Source organism: Balaenoptera acutorostrata, chromosome 5 (assembly GCF_949987535.1).
Source record: "Balaenoptera acutorostrata chromosome 5, mBalAcu1.1, whole genome shotgun sequence".
NCBI classification, from domain to species: Eukaryota; Metazoa; Chordata; class Mammalia; order Artiodactyla; family Balaenopteridae; genus Balaenoptera; species Balaenoptera acutorostrata.
In genome coordinates this window covers 21,854,756-21,881,327 of record NC_080068.1, presented here as the reverse complement: position 1 = coordinate 21,881,327, position 26,572 = coordinate 21,854,756, and the positions used below count along the sequence as shown (strand labels likewise).

The 26,572-nt window shown below is 35.8% G+C and overlaps 1 protein-coding gene across 6 annotated transcripts in view; it reads right to left on the bottom strand.

Annotated features, from left to right (window-relative positions):
* The window catches only part of BANK1 (B cell scaffold protein with ankyrin repeats 1), a 325,865-nt gene that overhangs the window by 269,051 nt on the left and 30,242 nt on the right, over nt 1-26,572 (bottom strand). For all 6 annotated transcript variants that reach the window (XR_009008463.1, XM_057547406.1, XM_057547401.1 and 3 more), the window contains exon 2: nt 12,882-13,280. Coding sequence is in view for 5 of the 6 variants with exons in the window: in XM_057547401.1 (XP_057403384.1) it covers nt 12,882-13,280 (399 nt within the window). In the remaining variant the exon portion in view is untranslated. The remainder of the gene's footprint in view (nt 1-12,881; nt 13,281-26,572) is intronic.

The window sequence follows — 26,572 nt, the reverse complement described above, 5'->3', positions numbered from 1 at the left end:
TCAGGAAGCCTGGTTCCTCCAGCTCTGCTTTTCTTTCTCAAGATTGCTTTGGCTATTTGGGGTCTTTTGTGTTTCTACACTAATTGTAAAATTTTTTGTTCTAATTCTGTGAAAAATGGTTTTGGTAATTAGATAAGGATTGCATTGACTCTGTAGATTACTTTGGGTAGTATAATCATTTTGACAATATTGATTCTTCCAACCCAAGAACATGGTATATCTCTCCATCTGTTTGTGTCATCTTTGATTTCTTTCATCAGTATCTTATAGTTTCCTTAGTACAGGTCTTTTGCCTCCTTAGGTAGGTTTATTCCTAGGTACTTGAACTTAATATTTTGAAGAGTACAAATAAATAATCTTGTGGAATTCCCTTTAGTTTGAGTTTGTCTGATATTTCCTTATGATTAGATTCAGTTTTTTTATTATTATATAAGTTCTGGGTGTACAGCACTATAACATGATGTGTATACACCACAAAGTGATCACCACAGCAAGTCCAGTTACCATCCACCACCATACAGTTGACTTCCTTCAGTCATTTCACCTACCTCCAACACTCTCTTCCCCTTTGGTAACCACTAATCTGCTCTCTGTATCTACAAGTTTGTTTTGGATTTATTTTGTTAGGTTTTTATATTAGATTCCACATATGATTGAGATCATGTGGCATTTGTTTTTCTCTGTTTGATTGATTTCACTTAGCTTAATACCTTCAAGTCCACCCATGTTGTTACAAATGGCAAAATTTCACTCCTTTTTATGGCTGAGTAGTATTCCATTGTGAATATACCACATCTTCTTTATCCACTTATGCACAGATGGACACTTAGGTTGTTTCCATATCTTAGCTACTGTAAAAAATGCTGCAATGAACATATGGGTGAATGTATCTTTCAATTAGTGTTTTTGTATTTTTTGGATAAAAATCCAGAAGTGGAACAGGTGGGTCAGATGGCAGTTCTATTGTTAACTTTTTGAGGAATCTCTATACTGTTTTTTATACTGGCTGCACCAATTAACAGTCCCATCAACAGTATACAAGAGTTCCATTTTCTCCACATCTTCTACAACATTTGTTATTTCTTGTCTTTTTGATAATAGACATTCTAACAGGTGTTAGGTAATATATCATTGTGGTTTTGATTTGTATTTTCCAAATAGTTAGGGATGTTGAACAACTTTTCATGCGCCTGTTGGCCATCAGTATGTCTTTTTGGGAATAATGTCTATCCAGATCCTCTCCCCATTTTTAATTGAGTTATTTGTATTTTTATTGACTTGTATGGCTACTTTATATATTTTGGATATTAATCCCTCTTTGGATATATAATTTACAATTATCTTATCCCATTTAATAGGCTGCCTTTTAGTTTTGATGATGGTTTCCTTCACTGTGCAGAAGTGTTTTAATTTGATGTAATCCTACTTATTTTTGCTTTTGTTTCCCTTGCCTTTAGAGTCAGATGCATAAAACATAGCTAGTGGGAAGCAGCCACATGGCACAGGGAGATCAGCTTGGTGCTTTGTGACCACCTAGAGGGGTGGGATAGGGAGGGTGGGAGGGAGACGCAAGAGGGAGGGGATACGGGGATATATGTATATGTATAGCTGATTCACTTTGTTATACAGCAGAAACTAACACAACATTGTAAAGCAATTATACTCCAATAAATCTGTTAAAAAAAATGGAAAAAAAAACATTGTCTAGACAGATGTCAATGATGTTACTGCCTATGTTTTCTTCTAGGAATTTTATGATTCCATGTCTTATATTCAAGTTTCCAATCCATTTTATTTAACTTTTGTGTATGGTGTAAGACAGTGATCTATTGATAGTTTCATTCTTTTGCATGTGGCTATCCAGTTTTACCAATACCATTTATTGAAGATAATATCCTTCTCCATTGTATGTTCTTTGCTCCTTACCATAAGTTAATTGTCCATATATATTAGGTTCATTTCTGAGCTCTCAATTCTGTTTTATTGATCTGTGCCTATTTTGGGCCAGTATCACACTGGTTTGATTACTATAGCTTTGTAGTATAGCTTGAAATCAGGAAGTGTGATACCTCTATCTTTGTTCTTCTTTCTCAGTATTGTTTTAGCTATTTGGGATGTTTGGTTGTTCCATTCAAATTTTTGAATTATTTGTTCTAGTTCTGTGAAATATGTCATTGGTATTTTGATAGGGATTGCAATGAATCTGTAGATTGCTTTGGGTAGTATGGACATTTTTACAATATTAATTCTTTCAATCCATGAGTACAGAACATTTTTCCATATATTTGTGTCCTCCTCAATTTCTTTCATCAGTGTCTTATAGTTTTCAGTGTACAGGTATTTCATCTTCTTGGTTAAATTTATTACTAGGAATTTTATTCTTTTTGATGCAACTGTAAATGGGATTGCTTTCTTAATTTCTATTTCTGATATTTCTTTATTAGTCAATAGAAACACCACAGATCTATGTATATTGATTTAGTATCCTGCAAATTTACTGAATTAATTTATTAGTTCTAGGATTTTTTTGGTGGCGTTTTTAGGGTTTTCTATATATAGCATGATGTCATCTGCAAATAGTGACAGTTTTACTTCTCCCTTTCTGATTTGGATAACTTTTATTTCTTTTTCTTGCCTAAATGTGTGGCTAGAATTTCCAGTACTATGTTGAATAAAAGTGGCAAAAGAGGCATATCTGTCTGGTTCCTATCTTAGAGGAAAAGATTTCAGATTTTCACTGTTGAGTATGATGCTAGCTACAAGTTTATCATATATGGCCTTTATCATGTTAAGGTATGCTCTCTCTCTACCCACTTTGTTTAGAGTTCTTATCATAAATATATTTTGAATTTTGTCAATTTTTTTCTGTACACATTGAAATGATCATATGAATTTTATCCTTCATTTTGTTAATGTGATGTACCATGTTGATTAATTTGCAGATATTGGACCATCCTTGCATTCCTAGAATAAATCCCTCTGATCATGGTGTATCATCCTTTTAATTTATTGTTGGATTAATCTTGCTAACGTTTTGTTGAGAATTTTTGCATCTATGTTCATCAAGGATATTGGCCTGTAATTTTCTCTTTTTTTGTGGTGTCCTTGTCTGGTTTTGGTATCAGGGTAATGCTGGCTTTGTAAAATATGGTTTGAAGGTTTCTCACCTCTATAATTTTTTGTAAGAGCTTGAAAAGGATAGGTATTAAATCTTTGAATGTTCTGTAGAATTCACCAGTGGAGCTGTCTGGTCCTGGGTTTTTGTTTTTGTTTTTTTTAATAGTTTCAATCTCCTTACTACTAATCAGTCTATTCAGATTTTCTATTTCTTTATGACTTAGTCTTGAAAGATTGTATGTTTCTAGGAATTTATCCATTTCTTTTAGGTTGTCCAATTTGTTGGCATATAATTTTTTGTGGTAGTCCCATGATCCTTTGTATTTCTGTGGTATCACCTGTAACTTCTCTTTCATTTCTGATCTTATTTATTTGAGTTCTCTCTCTTTTTTTCTTGGTTAGTCTACCTAAAATTTTTTGATTTTATTGTTTCAAAGAACAGTTCTTAGTTTCGTTGATCTTTTCTATTGTTTTTTGTCTCTAATATATTTCTCTGATATTTATTATTTCCTTCCCTTTACTAATTTCGGGCTTTATTTGTTCCTCCTTTTCTAGTTCCTTTTAGGTGTAAAGTTAGCTTGTTTATTGGGGATTTTTCTTATTTCCTGATGTAGGCCTATATTGCTATAAACTTCCTTCTTAGAAGCATTTTTGCTGTATCCCACAGATTTTGATACATTCTATTTCTGTTTTCATTTATCTCTAGGTATTTTTTATTTCTCCTTTGATTTCTTTGATGACCCATTGGTTGTTCAATAGCATGTTGTTTAATCTCCAGGTTTTGGGGTTTTTTTTTCTCATTTTTTTTTCTTGTGATTGATTTCTAGTTTCATACTATTATAATTGGAGAAGCTGCTTGATATGGTTTCATTCTTCTTGAACTTACTGAAACTTATTTTGTGACCTAACATGTAATCCATCCTGGAGAATGTTCCATGTGCTCTTGAAAAAAAATGTTAATTCTGCTGCTTTTGATTGGAATGTTCAATATATATCTATCAAGTCAATCTGGTCTAATGGGTCATTTAAGGAAAGTGTTTCCTTATTTCTTTTTCTGTCTAGATGATCTATCCATTGATGTAAGTGCAGTGTGAAAGTCCCCTACTGTTACTATATTTCTTTCAATTTCTCTCTTTAAGTCCATTAATATTTGCTTTATATATCTTGCTACTCCTCTGTTGGATGCATATACATTTACAAACGTTATATCTTCTTGCTGGATTGACGCCTTTAGCATTATGCAATGCCCTTCTTTATCTTTTATCGCAGTCTTTGTTTTAAAGTCTGTTTTGTCTGATATGAATATAGCTACTGCAGATTTCTTTTCATTTCCATTTGCATGGATTATCTTATTCCATTCCTTCACTTTTAGTATGTGTCTGTCCTTTCTTCTGAAGTGAGCCTCTTGTAGGCAACATACAGGTGAATCTTTTTATATTTTATATTTTTATATTCATTCAAGCACTCTATGTCTTTTGATTGGCAAATTTAGTCTATTTACATTTAAAATAATTATTGATAGGCATGTACTTATTGCCATTTTGTTCATTGTTTTCTGTATGTTTGTGTAGTTCCTCTAACTTCCTTTCTTCTCCTCTTTCTCTCTTTCCTTGTGTTTGGTAGTTTTCTTTAGTGTTATGCTTAGATTCCTTTGTCATTTCTTTTGTGTATTTACTGTTTTTTCCTTGCTATTACTGTGAGGTACACATATAAAATTCTAAGTAAGTAGTTGCCTTTTTAAGTTGCTAGCAACTGCAATTTGAACACATTCTAAAGCTTTATCTCTTTATCCACCCCCCCAACACACACTTAATACTTTTTTTTTCCACTGTGACAAGATAATGGTTTATCACTGAAAGAAAAATGGCCTTCCAAATCCCAACACACTTAATACTTTTGATGACACATTTTACATCTTATTTTATGCATCCCTTAACTAATTATTGTAAATTTAGTTAATTTTCCCACTTTTGTCTTTTAACCCTCATTCTTTTTTTTGTATGTGATTGATCCACTACCTTTATTTTATATTTACCTTTTCCAGTGAGAATTATATTTTTGTATGTTTTCTTATTATTAATTAATGCCATTTCTTGTCAGCCTAAAGAAGTCTCGTTAATATTTCTTATAGGGTTCATTTAGTGGTGATGAACTCCTTTAGCTTTTGTTTATCTGGGAAACTCTTAACTTTTCCTTCCGTTCTGAATGATAACATTGCTAGGTAGGGAATTCTTGGATGGGAGTTTTCTCCTTTCAGCACTTTGAATGTCATGCCATTCTCCCTTCTGTCCTGTAAAGTTTGTGCTGAAAAGTCTGCTGATAGCCTTATGGGATTCCCTTGTATGAAACAAGTTGTTTTTTTCTTGCTGCTTTTAGAATTCTCTCTTTACCCTTAATTTTTACCATTTTAATTATAATGTGTCTTTTGGTATGAGTTCCTTTGTATTTCCCTTATTTGAAACTCTCTGGATTTCCTGGGCCTGGTTGTCTGTTTCCTTCTCCAGATTAGGGAAGTGTTTCAGCCACCATTTCTTCAAATAAATTTTTGGGCCCTTTCTCTCTCTCTTCTCCTTCTGGGTTTCCTATAATGCAAATATCAATATTAATCTTCTTGATGTTGTCCCAAAGGTCCCTTAAGGTATCTTCACTTTTTAAAATTCTTTTTTCATTTTGCTGCCCTACCTGGGTGAATGTCATTGTTTTGTCTTCCAGCTCACTGATTCATTCTTCTACCTCATCCAGTCTACTGTTGAACCCTTCCAGTTTATTTTTCAGTTCAATTATAACTTCTGTTTGGTACTTTCTTGTATTTTCTCTCTCTTTGTTGAAGCTCTCACTGTGTTCATCCTATCTTCCCCTGAGTTCAGTAAGCATCTTTATGACCATAACTTTGAGCTCGTTATCAAATATTATCTTCATCTCATTATCTTCTTCTCATTTAGATCTTTTTTTGAAGTTTGTCTCATCCTTTTGATTGGAACATACTCCTCTTTTTCCTCATTTTGCCTAATTCTCTGTGTTTATATGTAGTAGGTAAATTAGCTATCTCTCCCAGTCTAGAAGGAGTGGCCTTAATGAGGAGACGTCCTGTGGGGCTTAGACACAGTCTTTCTTTGCCAAGAGAGCTAGGTGCTCAAGGGATGCCCCCGTGTGGGCTTTGTGCACCTTCTTGTTGTGGCAGAGCCACACTGCTACAGCACACTGGTGGGCAGGGCTAGCCCTGGCCTGGCTTTAAGGTCTAGCTGAGGCACAAGGGTAGGTGTGGCTCTCAGCAGGGTGTGCCCACTGGTGGTAACAGGTCAGGAGAATTAAAAAATGGCACCTACCAGTGCCAGCATTAGAAAGGTAGCCTGAGATCAAAAAAAACAAAAAAAAAGCCTCCTGCCAGTGTCTTAGTCTCTGTGGAGCATCCGAGCTGGCTCCTGCCTCTCTGGCAAATGCTTCAGATGCTTTAAGATTAGCAAGTGGGTACCCTCTCCACTCCACTAATGGCCTCTCCATTAGTAAGTGGGCTTTTCAATCTGGTATTTTTGCACTGGTTTTCATGTCGAGTGCATTGTTTGGGAGCCCTTTATGAGCAGGTTTTCTGTTTCCTACAGTTCAACAGTTTTCTTGGACATATTCCCTGTTGAGCCAAGTGTACTGTCCTTTTACCCTTTGTTGTAGAGGCTCTGTTCATCCAGTTTTCAGGTCCCTTTCTTATGGAATTATTCCATATATAGTTGTAGATTTGTTGGGTTCATGGGAAAAATGAGTTTAGGATATTCCTACACTGTTATCTTGAACCCTCCCAAATTTCAGATTATGTAATCTTGACAAGAATACCACAGTAAACCTTTGCATCATTAACAAAGTGAAAACCCAACTGCACCAGTAAACATTTATAAACCTGCACTTAAAAACACAATTTGTACTCTTCTGTTATTTTTTGGATGTTTAAAGTGCTGAAATATTTTAGAAAGAAAGTTACCAGCATTAAATTTTGAAACAGAAGTAATAAGGAGAAGAAAAGAAATTGTCAAAAATAATTACAAAGAATATAAGGAGAGTCATAAATAAGCAATAATAAAAGTTTAATAGAATTAGAGATGAGGAGAATATTTTCAACCAGAAAGGATCTGAGATGAATTCATTGATAAAGCAGACTTTCAACTGACCTTGAAGGATGGCCAGGATTTCAATTAAAAATATGGGTAAAGGTACCCCACATAAAGAAGGCAGCATAAGAACAATGGTATTAAGGCAGAAATGGGAGATTGTGTTCAATGGGAGGTGACACAATTACCTTAGTGTACAGCACATGTCTATACTAATGGTAATGACAGAAATGGCCTGGGACTTCCCTGGAGGTGCAGTGGTTAAGAATCCACCTGCCAATGCAGGGGACATGGGTTCGAGCCCTGGTGCGTGAAGATCCCACATGCCGCAGAGCAACTAAGCCCATGTACCCCAACTACTGAGCCTGCGCTCTAGAGCCTGCGAGACACAACTACTGAAGCCTACATGCCACAACTACTGAGCCTGTGTGCCTAGAGCCCATGCTCCACAACAAGAGAAGCCACCACAATGAGAAGCCTGCGCACCGCAATGAACAGTAGCCCCCACGCACTACAACTAGGGAAAACCCGCACACAGCAACGAAGACCCAACCCAGTCAAAACTAAATAAATAAATAAATAAATATTAAAAATAAAAAAAAAAAGAAAAGAAATGGCCTTGACATCTACGCTAGAGCCATACTTTTGAGGAGCTGAAAGGCCATGTAAAATCGATGGACTTCATTTGAAAAGCCATGAGACCTCATTGACCAACAAACCAGAGCTTTTACAACAATACATAGCTCAGATGAGAGGAAAGAAAAACAAATGCTTCTGTGTGGTTTATTTCAGTGCATTGTGGTGCTGGTGTTTTTCTTGTTTTGTTTTTCCAACAACTCTACTGTTATATTGCTATTCTTAATTTAAGGATTCTTATTTTAGGTTTAATGAAGTTAAAAATTTCAAAGCCTTGGTTTGATAATATGAAAACAAAATTAAAATGTTAAAGTTTTTCATGAAAGTATTAGCAGCTTTCCCAACACCATTGCGTCTACAATTTGACAATGAAGAAAGTATGACAAATATGAATATTATATTTTCATATACATATAAAATACGATAAAATAAAGCTTGGAGAGAGCTGAGTTAACTGTTGAGAATAAACCAGAGAGCTTGAAAGGGTCCAATGGCAAAAGATATAAGAAGAAAGCAGGAGAAAGGGAGGAAGGAGACCCAGTAGATGTGCTGGGATCACAGGAACTGGTACACATTGTTTTTAAGGGAAGGATTTATAAACAACAAAATACACAATGGCAACACTCAGAAATGTTAGCTGATTTTATATACATTTGAGATCAGATTAATTTATATTACATATAAACTATGCTGTATGAAACCTATACATGTGAAAAGATTAGAAGGAGAAAACAAGGTAAAGATCCAAAATTAAAGAAATAAATAGAAGACAAAAAAAGGGAAGAAATACGGTCAAACTGCCCATTCTACACACAGAAAGGTGAAAACAGATACAGGTTAGTATTATTCCCAATCTGCAAATTAAGGAGACAGGAAATTTAGCTTCATTCCTTCAAAGGAAATAAAATACTCATAATAAACATGAATTACTGTATCTTTTTCATATTTTTTAACATTAAAAAGTTTCCTGTAGCCTTGATTAATTATAAAATATCTTTCTCTTTCATTAAGTTTTATAAAATTTCCTCTGATTTGCCTTTCTTATGTGAATATATTAGAACATTTAATTATTTCCATGACTTCTCTGGCATTCTTATTATTCCCTATATCATATAATGCTCCTGAATAATAAGTTTCCTTTCTTCCTTGAATAATTTCTCTGTGGGATAGAGGGGAAGTAGGAAAAGGACAGTAAAATTGAATTTCACATCTTTCATACTAATTCACCCATTTTTTTAAAACCCCAGACTTAATGTATTCAACACAAATGGCAATATGAAACATAAAATAATGTAGCACAACATTTAAGCTGTTTATGAAAACAACTTATTATTGCATAGACCACAGCAATTAATACCAATTTTGTCAAGGGACACAACCTATACATAAAAGTTATTTTATGCATGGTTTACAAATTGCTTATAGGTCTACATTTTGGTTGCATGCTTGTAGCTCAGACAAATTTATCATCTTTGGATTTTTTTTCTACACAACACTGTTATATTTTCTATTTTGTAGGTGCATCTAAATTATTATAAGAAATCAGAGTCTAAAAATTGAATATGGGAAGATGAGAGCTAATAGTGTCTTCATAAGTAGTCCCATGTTGTTCATAATGTATAAGATTTTCTCCTATCAAATATCAATAGGAATACAATTTGAAGATAAAATGTATTTCCTCAATATTTTTACACAATAGTGATATCATAATTTAAATGGCCAATAAAATTTGAATTCTTCAAGGAAATAAAAATGATGGGTGTGGAGAATCACTCAAAATTTTGCCACCAATTTTTAGTGCTCCTCTGTTTCAGGGGAGACAATTAACATGAAATTACTTGTATCTTATGTGCATTTTACTGTAATAAATTGTCTATAATTTCCAATTGTAACATTTTTCATTTGCAACCAAAGAAACTAACTCAATGTACTTGTGGAATACTAAACAAAAATAAAAAATAACAGAGATGATTGGAAACTAGACGACTGCCAGTTTGAAAATTATAGTGTAGAGTCAACATTTCCCCTTTTTTATTCCTGCAAATCATCCCAAAACATAGAGAATGAGAAACAATTATGCAAATGTCCTATTTATTGAAAATGGTAAACAGTGAACTCTTAGACCTCCAGGTCAAAAGAATGGTTCCAAAATCAGATTTCAAAAAGAACTAACAAACATAGCTTTCACTAAGGCTACGGGCCATGCCTTTTTATACTGTAGACATGATGCAATAGTTTCAGGTAGAAGCATCTATGGAAGTGGTTTGGTTCCAAAAAGCAGAAAAAGTGAGGCTAAATGAGGAACTATATAGAGAAGACATATGTGTAGAAAGTAGTCTATATCTGTGAAAACAAACAGAGAAGTAAAGTCTTTCATTGTGGGGGGAGAAAAAAAAAGAACAAACAACAAAACCCACATTTTCTAACTCCCTTAGCTAGACCAAGAAAAACTCACTTTGTTCAGTGATACAAAAGAAAAACTGGACCAGCACAGGATCTATATAAAGATGCTACGAGAGAGAAAGAGAGAAAACCAATTACACATAAAGAATCACATACTAAAAACATATTGCCATAAAAGAAGTGAAAAATTGTGACCAAACATTTCACCGTGAATTTTTTAAATGTAATGCATTGCAATTACCTTTTTGAAGCAATTATGTACTGCAGAAATACAGGGTGTCAAGGTGAGGTTGGTAAGACAAGAACAAGAAATGCATTGTAAGCTTCCAGGGCTCAACCAAATGTTACAACACAAAAAAGTAAAAGCAACATAAAAATGAAGGAGAAATTTGAAATAATACAGGGGAAGAGAGAGTACTGAAAGCACAAGAAAGTAGCAAGGATTGAAATGATAAATACAAGCTAAGTAAATGGATATTGATAAAGAATCAAAAAGAATTAGAGAGAAATTGTAGAGTGTATTACAGACAAAAATAAATCCAACATACATGTAAAAGGAATCCCTGAAAAAGAAAACCATAATAATAAGAAAGAGCAAACATTTAAAGATATGAGTCAAGAAATTGTTCCTGAAATAAAAGAATATTGAGTCTACATCTTGGGGAAAAGACCCCCCCAAAAGAAAGGAAAATAAAAACAAAAAAGTAACCACATCCCTGGGCAACACGGTCCTGAACAGTCAGCACAAGGATAACACTCTAGTGAAGTCACTAGACTTCACATATAAATGAAGAATCCTTCAGTCTGCCAGGCAAATAAGAATTCCCTAAATTCTACAATGCTAGAAGAAAGAAGAGCAACATGGTCCTCAGTCAAACTGCACTTCAAGTATAAGACAAGAGACAAACACTTTGGAAGATGCAAGATTTCAGAAACATTGCTTTTCCTCAGGAATCTACTAGAGGCGACTTTCATCCAAGAGTTGGTTAAAAAACAATAACAAACTTCACAACAATGTAAGCTCCTGTTGGAAGCAAATCCTCCCCAAGTGAACACTGGAAGCTTCAGCGGATTATAGCTCCAGACAGCTTGACCACAACCTCTGGAGATACCCTGATCCAGAACCTCCCAGCTAAGCTGCTCCTAGATTCCTCGGCCATAGACACTGTGATAGCATCATTGTCTGAAGGTGCTAAAGTTTAAGGTAACTTGCTATGTAACAATAGAGAACCAAAACAAGGCTTAAGAAGTATTGAATTTGAAGAGGCTGGAATGCTGGAGAATAGGGAGAGGATTTTTTAAAGAGAGTTGCTGATGTGCTGTGAGTCCCACCATCCTCCACAGGGAAGACTGAGGGATATCATCATCCTCAAGCAGAGGGACAAGGGTTTCCAGCAGAGCCTTTGGGACTGACAGGTGTTCTCTGGCTTTACAGGACACCAAGACTCATGCTAGACCCATGCTTGGAAATGACTAAAGGCAAGAGGCTGTGGTGCATTGCTGCTCTGAGGGCAGGATGGTGGTGGCTCTATTGGGAATGGCTTGTGTGCCCCGAGTTTGTCACGACAGAAGAATAACGAATGATTTTACAGACAGATGTAGGCCAGGTGTGAGAAAGGGCCAGAAGGGAGATATCTGAGTGACTTTGATCAAAAGAGACACATGAAGAAGCTGTAGAAATTAATATTAAGACTCTGTATGGGGTGGACCACCACAGCTAGGAGCTTAGAGGAGGAAACGTTTGTCTCATTAAGGAACTGCAGGTGAGACACCCCCAGGGAATGAGGGGATCTCCACAGAGCCCAGAAACATGCTGCAAGAAAAAGAGCCAGCACTTCATATGTGACATGGCCAGGAGAAGATAAGAACCCCACCTCTTTTCTGTGGGAGAGGAAACCGTAGCTGGAACCCTGGAAGTTAAAGGCAAGAGGCAAGGTGAGAAAACCAGGCAAGCAGCTGAGCACAGCACCCCTCCCACACCAAGGCTGAAGCCCTGGGGGAGGGAGAAGCTTTAACATTAGGAAGCTTCAGAGTTTTGACTGTGACATGAAACTGTAATTAATTAATGAACAGGTCCCTGTGTTCTGCCCTTTAACGTAATGCTTCAATGATTAAAACGAAATTTGTTATTTAAAATTAATGAAAATAACAGTATATCATACCACAGTAATGATATCATACAATTATCGGTACAAGGGAAATTCTACAGTTCTATAATAACTCAGACCTTCAAACCTTGGACTGCTACTGACTGGTACCAATACTAGGGTAGACAACATTAACTCAAGCCTCACTACTTAACTAAGAAATCAGCTTCCAGAACCAAACTGACATATAACCTAGCATACCATATTTGTTCTACCAAGTATGATCTCATACAGGCTGCCCTAAGAAATATAATTTTAAACCATTTTTTGAACAACTGATAAGCCTTGGCTGGAATAAAGCTAAAAATTAAGAACCTTCATGCATTTCGAGGAAAGTGTAACATACCATTAAATAAAGTTGGCTTTCATTTTTCTTTTTTTAAATCCCAACATCAGATATTCATTGATTCAAAAAAACTTCCAATTTTTTATTATAAAAATAAGTAAATAAAAACAAACAAATAAAGTTTGGCAACACTACCTCTGAATACGATACTCTTGATTACAGAGATGTAGTCTTCAGGCTCCTGCTCAGTTGAGATCTCCCATCCGCCTCTGGAGATATTTAATAATTTGTAAAGATGATCTGAACTCTTCATCCCACACAGCAGAGTAACCACACTTTCTGGCGAATGCAGTATGTTTTCTAGAAACTGACATTTCTTTGAAGATAGGTTTTGAAGCAGGCTATTTGATAATATCAAAAGTTTACACTTGTAAGAGTTTAAATTTAGCAATTCCAAATCCCGAAGAGAATAATTCTCCAAGCGATATAACAGGATTGCTTCCCTTTTCACAACATGTGAAAAAACTTCTCTCAAGTACAGAGCCCATTCTTCAGCATCTTCTTCATATATCATGATGATGTCTTTTGCATTTTCTGGAAAGGAGAAAATAATAAATTAATTTTTATATATTTGACATGCTAACAGCAGGTTATATTATTATTTTTCAAAGAATTAAATGTACTCTTTAGGGAATATATTAATTTGCTTATACCAGAGACCAATAATATAATTCATATTATCCCCATCAGAATCCTATGGGAGTAAAGTAATCCTTCAGATGCAACACAGAGTTCATGCTCTGTGCAAGGGTACACGGTACTCACTGCACAAATGTTAATCTAGGAAGCTCAATGGAAATAAATGAGAGGCCCTGAGATAGAATGGAAAGAATATTCTGTGGGATTAGGGATGCTGGGTTACTAGGCATGGCTCTGCCAGTAACCACAAAATTTTACCTAGATTATGGCACTTAATTCCTTTCAGCCATCGTTTCTTCACCAACTAAATGAAGGTTTAAAAAAAAAAATAAGCCCTACCTAATGAATCAGATTATTCTGAGAAGAAATAAGACAATTTACATTAAAGGATTTAAAAATCCTTCTTCCAGGTAAAGATGGGTACATCAAGACAGATTACATAACTCCATGTCCAGAAAACCAACAAAATAAAAATTTTTTAAAAGAACAAAATTCAATAGCAAAAACCAAATTAAGGGGGTATTATCTCATGCCATAAACTAAAAAGTTGTTGTTGATGAAATAAATCAGAGGTTCTGGTGAGGCAGTACTAATCCTAAACCTATCTCCTACCCTAAACCAGCACTGATGAAAAAACTTTTAAACCACCAAAACCGCCAGGGTGGTCATGAATCTCTTCCCCAGCTGGAAACTGATCGGGGGTGTCTGCAGAAGCGGGAAAGGCTGAATCCTAAACAAGCCAAGGCTCAAGGCTGAGTCAGTAAAGCCAGTCAAATTGCACAGGAACTCAAGAGCATCCCTGGGCATTGGAGAGGGGCCTTGCAGACAAGGTCCCATTAGAGACTACAATCCACCACCTCCAACTTGACAGTCACACTGACAGATCTTCCTTCTCCTCTTTTCTCTCAGGCCATAACAACTGACTAGAATGTAGATTTTGTCTCTCAAACTACAACTTGGAGGGAAAATAAAAAGTAGCAATTAGGGAGGGGAATTTAAGGAATAATTTACCCACACAATATTAAGCAAATAGAAAGCCTAGACTGAGCTAAGAGAATCATGAGCAAGATGAAAGGATTAGCAATACAAATTCATAGTTATTGAAAGAGACGATGACAACAAAATTAACAATAATAATATGATCATCATAATAATGAAAGTAACACAGCATGAAAAGACTAGCAGAAATCATAAGCAGGGAAGAAAAACACAAGAAAAGTCCCTCACAGTATTAAAAAACCATTGATTAAATAAAACCAAAGTTTAAAGACATATTGATTTGATATTTTTAAAAGAATCATTTGAAAGGGTACAATAAATAGATAAAAAGACAAGTTGAGAGCCAAAGCAATACCATTGCCCAGATAAAAAATTAGAAAAAGCAATGACTAGATTAGACACAGATAATATTTTCATTTCTGGCCTCAAAGTAAAGCTTCATATTTTCATAGTAAACACAAAAAGAGGCAACAAAATTAAAGCATTTGGTGAAAAATCTGATATATATGGATAAGAGCCAAAAAAGGAAAAGATTCAATATAAAGATAATCCAAAAACCTGAAGTAGAAGAGAACAAAAGATGCATTAAAAGTTTTAAAATATAATTTTTAAAATCCTTAAAATATGGATGAAAAATGAACCAATTCTATGGAAAAATTGTTAGAGAAAACATCTTGATTAAATTTCACTTGGTTTAATGATTATTATAAAGCATCTTCAGATATCTAGGAAAGAAAAGCAAGTCATTCAAGAGGAGAAAAATATTAGGTTGGTAGATTTTTTCAGAGCAATTTCAAAGGCATATTATAATGAATTATAAAACAGCTCTTACAAAAATAATTTTATAGTGTATTCATACTACAGAATATTGCACAGCAATAAAAAAGAATGAACCACTGCTACATGCAACATGGATGAATCCAAAGATGTAATGTTGATTGAAAGAAGAAAAAGTATATACTGAAGGATTGTATTTATAAAATGTTCAAAAATAGAAAAAAAAAATTCATGGCAATACAGATCAGAATATTTGGGAGTGGGATTAATGAATGGAAGCAGATAAAAGGGAGCCTGCTGGGGTTCTGAAAATGTTCTATGTCTTGATCTGAGTGGTTGTTACACAAAGTATACATATATAAAAATCTGTTCATCTGTATATCTTAGATTGTGCATGTAAATTATATGGCAATTAAAAAGTAAATTAAAATATCAAAAGAAAAAAGGAAGTTTCAGGATGGTAGCTATTCAGGAGGCATAGGGACTTCTAATAGATGAACGGAGCATTTTGGGAGGGAGATCCAAAGAAAATAAAACAATCGTAAGATTGTATCATATATTTGAAAATTTGAGAAAAAATGCTAACAGAAGTTTGAGAGTTCTGACTGGACATTTTGAAAAAAATTAAAGATAGGTACATTATAATCTTTTACATGTAAAATACAAAAGAAAGAAGAAAAATTGCAGAAAAACAAAGCAAAACAAAACAAAAAAGAAAGCAGGATCATTATATACTATTTGGATCAACAGTGTAAATGTGTACATTGTATGGACTGGATATTTATGTCCTCCCCCAAATTCCATATGTTGAAATCATAACCTCCAGTGTGATGGTATTAGGAGGTGGGCCAATGGGAGGTGATGAGGTCATGAAGGTGGAGCCCTCGTGAATGGAATTAGTGCCCCTATAAAAGACGGACGCTCCAGAGAGCTCCCCTGCACTTCCTGCCACGTGAGGTCACAGAAAGAAGTCAGCCATCTGCAACCCAGAAGAGGGACCTCACCAGAATTTGACCTGCTGGCACCGTGACCTCAGCTTCCAGAACTGTGAGAAATAAATATTTTATTGTTTAGGCCACCAAGTCTATGGTATCCTGTTAAAGCAGTCTAAATGAACTAAGACAATCATAATAATGTAAAATATGACTAATGATTTAACTACAAGTTGAGATTTAAATATACTGGAGAATAAGGAAAGAGTCTGATAAGACTAATAGATTGAAATCCTTATCCAGCATATTACAAAAGACAACAGATAATAGCTAGAATTAGTAAATCAAGAAATAGTAGCATAAATGTATCTTTTAGAAACATGGAATAGAACAACAACAACAAAATTTGAAATAATGAAGGTTCTTAAGTTTCCCAGAGGGAATGGAATTGTGTTTGGGGAGGGGGAGAGCAGAGAACTGCTGCTTTTCATTATAGGTGTTTTATCATTGTTCAATATGCCTGTGTAACTATAATCAAAATTTAAATAAAGAAAACAACCCAGTCAGCAAATAGAAGAACCAAAGTAAGCAAAATGAAAATGTAAAAACTTTGGAAGAAAGAACACATGGTAAGTTGAATACATATACATATGGATCAAAGACTAAGTAAGTATCAAGGGGATTATGATGGCACTACAAAATGCAAATGTTAAAAATCTTGATGAAATGAAAGTATCCATAGAATGGGAAAACTGAGTATTTGCGGAGGAGAAAGTATAAAGCACCAACATCATCTTTCATAGAATGCAGCTATTTAACACTGCCTAAATTTGAATAAAAAGTGACTCAATTCTTCTACTATTTTTTGTATCATCATTTTTCTTAAGCAATAATAAACTTGGAAAGTATTCCGAGTAAAAAAATTTTTATCTGAAAATGAATGTCCTTTGGTTTTACTTTACATTACTTTAAGTTATTTTATTTAAAAAAAGAGCACATAGAGTATTTCTCACTTTTAAATAATCCTGCCCATCTACTCAAAATACACCATAGTTCCATTGACTGTTAGCAACAGTTGTTTGTGAGAGATAAAATTTTGAGAGAGGTATGATTTCCTTTTTTCTTACTCTTCCATATAGCTTATATTTTTGTTGTAAAATTGTATTACTGTATAAAACAAAGTAACCATTCTTAAAAATTTAGTTTGTAAGGTATTATCATGAGTACAAAGAACAAAACACCAAAACTCTTACATTCCACACTTATCTTTCTCACTCTGGATATAGAGCATGTATTTTCTATACCACTGATGTAGCAATTAACACCACAATGATTTTGAGAGCTTTTGCATTTTTATTGAATTATCTATATCTTTTCTCATGATATAAATAGTATCCCCAAGGAAGATGTTTCCTCTTTCAACTCACTGATTCCTACACAATGCCTAGCACAATTTTTGAACAGATATTCAACAAAAATTTAAAAATAGATTTACATATACAGAATGAGAAAAAATATCTGGCAGAAAACATATGGGAATCATACACAAGTTGTGTAGGAATCATCAGCATATTTCTGCTATTCTCTATGTAGTGTTTCACCTAGCCTCAATGCTAAATAAATAGTTATTGAACAAACACAAACACAGTATCATAATGCAGTATTTTTATGTTTGAGGAACAGCAGAGGAAGAGTTTTCCTTATATTACATATAGCCAGAGTAAGCTGCTGTTTAATTATAGAATAATTAGGGTAAATATAAAACTAATAATAAACTATTGAGTGCTTAAAATAAACTAGGACTCTTGTTGTTTTCTACATATTATTTCACTTAATTCTCAAAATTTACCCTTTTAAGGTACTAATGTTACTCTTATTTTACAGATGGGAAAACTGAATCAGTACCGGAATTAGAACTCCAATGCAGGCAGTCTGACCCTACAGTCTGTACTTTTAACCTCTAACAGTAGAGGACACAATAACATTATCTAAAAGATTAAAATAGATTCTTTGCAGTGATATGAACTAGATTAGTCTCTATTAAGCAGCCTACGAGTTAAAATCAAGTATGCAAAGTATGTGAAAGCTCACTAGGACTCTGGTTTCCCATCAAGGAAAAAAGAGGAAATAAACCATATACTCCAAGAGTATCGTTGTCTATGAAGAACTCACAGAACTTCCTTCCTGACTCTAAAACCTAAATCAATAAAACTATATATTAGGCTATGAGGATGTGTTGAAGTACAGAATGAATAACGCCACATTATATGGCTGGATATCACACTACCATAGGAAGACAACCATAGGAAATCAATTCTAAAGACAATCATAACCTATCTTTCAAAACTTCCCAAGAAAATTAGACAGGAAGTCTCTCGCAATACTCTATGGCCATTTTTTCTTGTGCTGAAATTGTGCCTTCCTTTAAAATTTATATTTGACTTGTACTTAGTAAACTCCTGTTTGACAGTTTTCAGAAACTAAGACTAGCATTAAATGTTAGCCCTTTCTTTTCTATGGATTAAATGAGCCCAGGCTTTTACTCTTTAATTTTCTCAAATATTATTTATTGAGATGTTCCATGTACCAGGTATGTTCCTAAGCATTTAACATGCATTACTTCGTTTAATATTCATAAAACTGTACGGAGTTGGCCTTGTTATTTTTATTTTACTGATGATCACATTGATTAACTTGTCACGGTTATGAAGATAGTAATTGGTCTTTATGTTACCTTCCAATCTTTTTGTATGAAACCATGTTGAGTCAAAACACAAAAAGTTAATAAAGGGGCCTTATTCTAGAAAATAGCTTGTCCTTGAGTAACATTTACATTGTAGACTCAACAGTAGTTCTCTATGATTTCTCAAGAGGAGCCTACTGGCCTTGCAATGCACTTTATTTTATACACTTGAACTAAATCAAACCTAAATCATTATTCTGCTTGTTTAAGGAGGGTTACTGTCATTAATGTTGGCCAGATTTTATAGGCTGTGAAATGAAACAATAAAGGATGAACCTGAAATACAGAAGCACAAAATGTTCATTCCTGGAAAGCGTCATCAAGATAAAGCGAAATTGCTATTGAAGATGCCATTAAGGTCTGCAAATAAATTATTTAAAATGTAAATCTCAAGTCTAGCAACATAAAGGACAGCTTATACTACAATGGTAGGAGCAAAATAGATCTAACTACTATAAAGTGTTCTTTCAGATTCCATAATGATGCCTTATTTATTTATCTTACAAAATATTGAACAAATCTCCAAGCTTGAAGAAAATGTATATTAATAATTGATATCAATAATTGTTTTTGCTATGAGAATAAATTATACTACATATTGCCAAAAGAATGAGACTGGCCATAAATCCAAATCCTTCCTACTATATATGCATAGCTCGAAATGGCAGATTTTCTTCTTTTAGAATAAGATCCCGCCTCTTACCCATGTTTGTGCATAATGGAGAAAGATGGCATGATGCACGTTTTCAATATTATATTTTTCTAACTGGTAACCAAAGTGCAGAAGAAACAAAATTACAAAGAAATGAGTTATAGCCATAATGGAGTCAGTAGTGATAACATGAACATTAATCTTGATCTAATCACACACAAATATATATCATTACTCAAATTATATAGTAAGTATAACTGAATTGGTCTTATACTCTAATTTGTACTCTAACTAGTACAACAGGGGAACAAAACTGAGGATTTTCCAAAGGTATTAAGGTAGCAAAATACACTATAACTCATACTTCTCCTCCAGGAAAGTTGATTAATTTCACTTATTCATAGTGGCAAAAAGTACCAGGTGTTTTCTGTATATTTCTGTGTAGCAGATACTGCTGATACACAACCCACATCTTCCTGGCCCACTAGCTTCAGCTTGATACTCAGCTATTAAGCACACTGACCACTTCCAACCTCTGCTCTGCTGCCTGAGGACTTTCTCTGGAGCTGAGGGAGCTTCCTCAGCCCGTGTGCCTGCCTGGCAGCTCAGAAGTGCTGGGGATTTAGTGCACGGAGGGCTGGAAGGCAACCCTCAGTCAATGAGGGATGGAAGTCAAGGTGTAAACAGGTCAGCTTCCCCATCCTTCAGTGGGACAATTCTGAGGTTTGTTCTACACAGTAATTAGAGGATTCCCAGTGGTATCGAATTATAACTGCTCATCACATTATTCTGCTTATTAATATACACAGTTATCGGCTTTTCTCCCTTTCTTGTCTCACATTCCCAATTCTCTCACTAGTGCTTCATGGACTCATCTTTAAATAAATTGCTTGTACTCATGTCCATTCCTTAGGGTCTTCTTCAGGGGAAATCTCTATAAACATATATGTTAATTAACTTAGTTCTTCTTTTCAAATACAGGAAGGTACCGACACATTTTAAGATTACACTTTTCAGCTATGGTGAAGAACAACGACCAGCAAAAATTATTTTTATACAAATGCAGACCTTCCCCTTTCTTTTTCCTTTTAAGATGCAAATAAATGCTTCTATGCTTCACAGAACAACCTTGAAAGAGAATTTTTTCTTCTTTTCTGTAAAGAAAGCATGGTGTTAATTGTTACAGGATTATTTTGCAAAGACCTCCTACCCCTTCATATATAAACTACAGATGTTCAGCTCTCACCTCTATCACTTTTTATCACTAATACAAATTGTTAATAGTTCATTTAAAGAATTAAAAACATAAAAGATACTAGATCTGTAAGGAGGTTTTAATATGTTTCAAACTTACTTAGTTCAAATTTATGGAATTCTATTTCTGCAATGTCCATACCCTCTCCCTCCTTTTATTGCCATTACTCTATAGATTACTGAATTGGACAACACTGACCATAAGACAGCCTATTATTTGATATTCCTCTAAGAAAAGAATACTGTGATCAAATAAACTATGATATATTACAAATTTTAAGATGAATTCTGATTTCAGAGAATTTGACTAGCCTGAAACAAAAAAACATTATCAGAATCAATTAAATATGGGAGTAGTATCATCTCACACAGTATCTTAGGCGCTTCTCATTTCTCCAATTCACACTCAAGAATGATCTCCTGGGACTTCCCTGGTGGCTCAGTGGTTAGGAATCCACCTGCCAATGCAGGGGACACGGGTTCAAGCCCTGGTCTGGGAGGATCCCACATGCTGCAGAACAACTAGGCCCGTGAGCCACAACTACTGAGCCTGCGCTCTGGAGCCCGCGAGCCACGACTGCTGAGGCCTGCATGCCACAACTACTGAAGCCCGCGTGCCTAGAGCCTGTGCTCCGCAACAAGAGGAGCCACCACAATGAGAGGCCCGCACACCGCAGTGAAGAGTGGGCCCCTCTCACCGCAACTGGAGAAAGCCCGCATGCAGCAACGAAGACCCAACGCAGCCAAAAATAAATAAATTTATTTTAAAAATATCAAAAAAAAAAAGAATGATCTCCTTAGGACCTGAATATTTTTTTTGATCTCTCCAGACTGATTTCTTCCCTATGGATTACATCACCCAGGCTCCCATGCCCACTCCAATGGAAAGCACCATCAGAACACCAGAAGGTGAAAGAAAGGAATGATAGGGTTATTTATCGGTCCTGTCACTCACTCCCCCATTCTAATTTTAGCAGTGGCCGTTTTCTTTTGTGGCTCTTCCGTGGCCTTTCTTCCGTGGTTCCAATTTTCATGCATCTCTAGCAACCATCTTTCCTCCACTTCCCTCACTGGCAGAGTAAAGGACTCCTGCTTATTCTTCAAATGCTTCACTATCCCTCTTAGGGTTCTTCAGCCCTGCACATCTTAATAAATAATCACTTTATTAAATTTTTTCAGTTAAAAATCTTTGATGGTGGCACTGTTTCTTGCTGGGATCCTAACAAATACAGGCACTAGGAGTGACCACAGGGAATAGACTCTATAAGATGGATTTTGGAATTGGGTTGCTCTCATAGTTGTGGAGAACACAAGCAAGCCCTCATCAAGGGAAAATAGTACACTGGCAATTTATGGCATGCAGAAGCACCATAATGGCATAATGGTATAATTGGATGGAGTGTCAATGGAGGGGAAAGTTTTAGGAGATTGAGTGTCTGTGGTGGCAATAGGGATTACAGATATGGAGGGGGTTGGTATTTGGTTTCTCTGTCCTAGAGAGCATGCAATCATACAAAGACAGAGCTACAATTCCAGTAGCAGGCAAAACCCTCCAAATGTCCCTGGATCTTTTTTAACCAAGTGAACCTGTACTCCTTGTAAAAACAAATAAACAAAAACAAAATAAAATTAAAAGTTTTCAGGAACTTCACTTGAGGCAATTGCCTTACAAGCTATGTCAACTTTTCTCAGTAACCATGCCAGCATCCCTCACTGATTGCCTTTAATATCAATAACTAAAATTAGATCCCATAAGTGAAAGGAATATTCTAGAGAAACTATTTCAAACACAGAAATTATTACAGGGCCTTGCCAATATATATCAGCATAAGTCTGGAAAGTATGTACGGAATGGATTTTAAGAGTTATTAGACCAAGGAGGGCAAAACAGAGGATTGAAGCCAACTGAACTCATCAATATGGTTATATTCATACAGCAGTCAGAATATAATGTGTTATCTCCAGTACCTGAGTGGCATTAACAGTCGATAGAATGTATAATTAAAGCTTGGACTCTGTAATGGCCTACAATCAATGTGATTACAATGCTAGAACTTGCCTACCATGATGGTGAAAAGAGGTCAAGCAGGCAAATTTTTTCTGTAAAGGGCTAGATAATAAATACTTTAGGCTTTGTGGGCCACATAGGATATCTTCACTTTCTTTCTTTGTCCCTCTTTTTTTTTCTTTCTTTTTTTCTTTCTTTTTTTCTTTCTTTCTTCCTTCCTTCCTTCCTTCCTTCCTTCCTTCCTTTCTTCTTTCACCTATTCTCTCTATCTTTCTTTCTCCCTCTCTTCCTTTCTTCCTTCCTTCCTTCTTTTCTTCATTCTTTTTCTTCTCCTCCTCTTCTTTTTCTTTTCTTATAACTCTTTAAAATGTAAAAACTATTCTTAGCTTACAGGCTGTACACAAATATGCCACCAGCTGGATCCTGCTTGTTGGCTATAGTTTGCTGACGCTTGCTCTAGAGTATTCTGACATTCCCTTCACTAAGCATTAAGAAATTCAATCACAAGAAGCTCTGTACTGTCTGTCCTCTGTAGCCTGGAGACAATGATGAGAACTGGATCTCCAGATTGAACTTTTTGATGTCAGTGGGGGAATAATGACGTCTGGATTGGCAGAGAATAAATGGCAGCACTTCATTATTACAGGCAATTTAAGTAATCAAAGTGTTTTTCACTGCAGGGATCTGTTATGGTAACTAATTGATCTGAGGGTCCTTAGGAATGAAATATCTGCATAGCCTATGAAGGTTCGATTTCACCTTTATAAACAAAACAATTCTAGGTTTGAGTGTAGAAACTGACTTAAGTTGCAATAGTGGAGATTCACAGCCTCCTATCTGGTTTATAGACTCAGAGCCCTTTAACTTAGGGAAGACAAAGTCCCTTTGAGAAAGGATTCTTCTTCTGTGCTGCTAAACATGTATACAACAAATCTTTTCCCAAGCATTCCCCAGAGACTTGCAGCCATGTATACTACCATTTTTGTGGACCCAAAATGCCCAATAGCACGTTGGTAAAAGGGAGTTTATGGAAGTCAGGTGTAATGATAAATAACTTCTTGCCTTGGGGGTGTATCTAATCATTGTTCCAGTGGGCCGGTAGAGATATCCTGTGGGTTTTTAAAGCCCGGAATGTATGTGGCAATACATATACATAGCAGATGGCAGAATCCTTGCAAAGAATGAGGATATTTTGGGAGGAAGGGAGAAAATATGTCTCTGGAACTGTTCAACCCCAAAATAGTAAACTAAACCAAATACTACGTGCCTTGGGTCTGAAAATAATATTGGCACTAGTCCAAAGTGAATGGTTGCTGCATTACAACCCTGGAACCCATGGTCATCCCTGGAAGAGAATGGTGAAAGGAAAGTCTCCCAGGTGGCAGAACTTTGGGCAGTATCTCTAACTATCCACTTGCTTTGAAGAAAAGGCCTGAACTATGGATCTACTTTGAGTAAAAGAAGAAAGAGCAGAAAAGAATATGCTCATTTCATTAACCCTAACTAGGTTACTAATTAAGAAAATATATCTTGGAAACATGAGACTACAAGTTACTTTTTTTCCATGCAGTGATATCCTTATATTCTTTGTGGCTTGTACAAAAGCAAGTTAGATATACACCACATTAGCCAATGCAAATTTTATCAATAATAAAGACAATATTCGATTTCCCCTCTGCTTTATTATTTTGTCTTATTTCTCAGTTGCGTAACAACTTAAGCATTGAAGAAGGATATTTATTGTTCCATCCCCACCTCCATCCTCAATACAAGTCCCTGACTTTTTTTACTGAAAAATGGCTTTGTCACCCATGCTAAGCAGCCCAGCCTCCAAGTGCAGAAACTGTTTTTAACCATACAGTCTAGTTGTGTTTTATCAACAGGATGCCACAAAGACCAGTGACAAAACCAGACTGAACTGGCTAGATTCAATATAGTGGGCAAAGCAGGCTGAAAGTCACTGCTTTCCTAGCCTTGATTTATCTCTGTGTTTCCATACCAACCCCTGAGAGCTAAAGGACACTTTCCCTGATTTACCTCTGTGTTTGTTTCAAAAGTACCTGGTGTTTGGCAGAGATGTTTTGCAGCTGTACTTTGAGAGATATATGCTTTGAGAGATATACAGTGGTCAACCGCCTGGAACAAGCTCTGACTTGACCACAGGACCGTGCCTGCGCAGGTGGAACCTGAAGGTGTCTGAAAGTTACCTTTGCTTCATTACCATGCTACAATCTCTGCCCAAAGGAGGGATTTGTGCTCTGCCAGGCACAATGGACGACGTGTTTACACACGGAAGTAACTTGGAAGCCTGTGCGTGCCCAGCGGCCCCCAGCTACCCCCAGGAAATCTCCGCCCCTTTTCTAAAGCCCTGATGACCTGTCTGCCTCCTACCCCTTAAAAGTCCCCGACTCCCCTCCCCTCTCTCTAAAGGGGAGAAGGTGCCTTTAGAGGATGAGCTCCCCTTCTCCATTCCCATTCAAGCCATTGAATAAAAGCTTGTCTTGCTCGCACCAAACTCAGTTTCGTTATCGGCAGCTGGAGCCGAGCAGGAAAGAATTCGCTGACCCAAGCCAGAGGGGCTTCAATGCAGCTACAGGGGAGCCTCGCATCTAATCAGGTAACAGCACTTGATTGTAAATGTGCCACATTTCAAAGTAACATACACTGAAATTCCATTCAATTGTAATAATAGACAAAGTGCATCCACATGAATGTTACGATGTGCTTTTTGCTATTCATAGTGTTACAGTTTTAAGAAAAGTATTTTAACTCAATTTAAGTCAAAAACAAAATTTTAAACTTGAGAAGACACAAGTTAGAAAGTTTGAGAGAGTTGCCCAAGGTCACACCAATGGTAGGTCACAGAGGCGGCCTTCAATTCACATCATCTACTGCCAACTCTGGTTTGGGTATCAAGGCACACTGCAGGCAATGTTATTGAGAAAATGAAATAAAACTGCAGTCCTTTCCTTGGGCTTTTCAGTGGACAGAAGCACATGATCAGTTCATCAGATTAAAAAGAGAATTGACTTCAGTTTCACTGGCAAATCTAATTTTGCTGTCCTAGTTCTGAGCAGGAGAAAACTGTGTTGGCATTCCCTTGTTTCTTTGTTTCCCTCACTTCCCATCTCTACCTCTTCTTTACAAAACACAAGATGGTGGCAATGGTAGGAAAAAATAACCATGATTAATTAGCCATGGCTAATCATGGCTTGAGAGCAATGACCAAATAGTTTATAATTTTCTTTCTGAATTCCTTTCATGAAAATGAATGCGTTTTAGTCGCTATTACTGAAGTATATAAACCAAGGCCACAGTAAATACACTCCATGTCCTCAATCTTTAGTGGAATCGTGCAACTTAATTATACTGGCAAGTGTTTATCAGAAAGACACTAATGTCTTTCAACAGTTTTGTTATGTGCAGAATTACATATGAGGTCATAGTATAAGAATATAACTGAGTAAGAACATACCTTTAGCAAAACCCTCTGTGGAAAGTTTGTCTTAAAATTCACATTCTCCTGTGGGCATTGTAAAATATCTTAGAAATGGCTAGAAAACTAGAATACAAGGACATACTGAAACAAAGAAGAGAATGAATTTCTGCTCATTCGTTGAAAGCAATACCAGCAAGCATGTAATTCCCCACCCCTTCCTGATGTCTGCATCCTCCTGTGACCATTCTTGACCAGAAGGGAAATAGCAGACAGAGCAAAGTATGTCTCCTGCCACTTGCGGAAGCAACCCAAGGTCTCTTGGGGCATATGCTCACAGTAAACATGAGTTCTGTGTAGCGATCAAACAATTGCAAATGATCAAA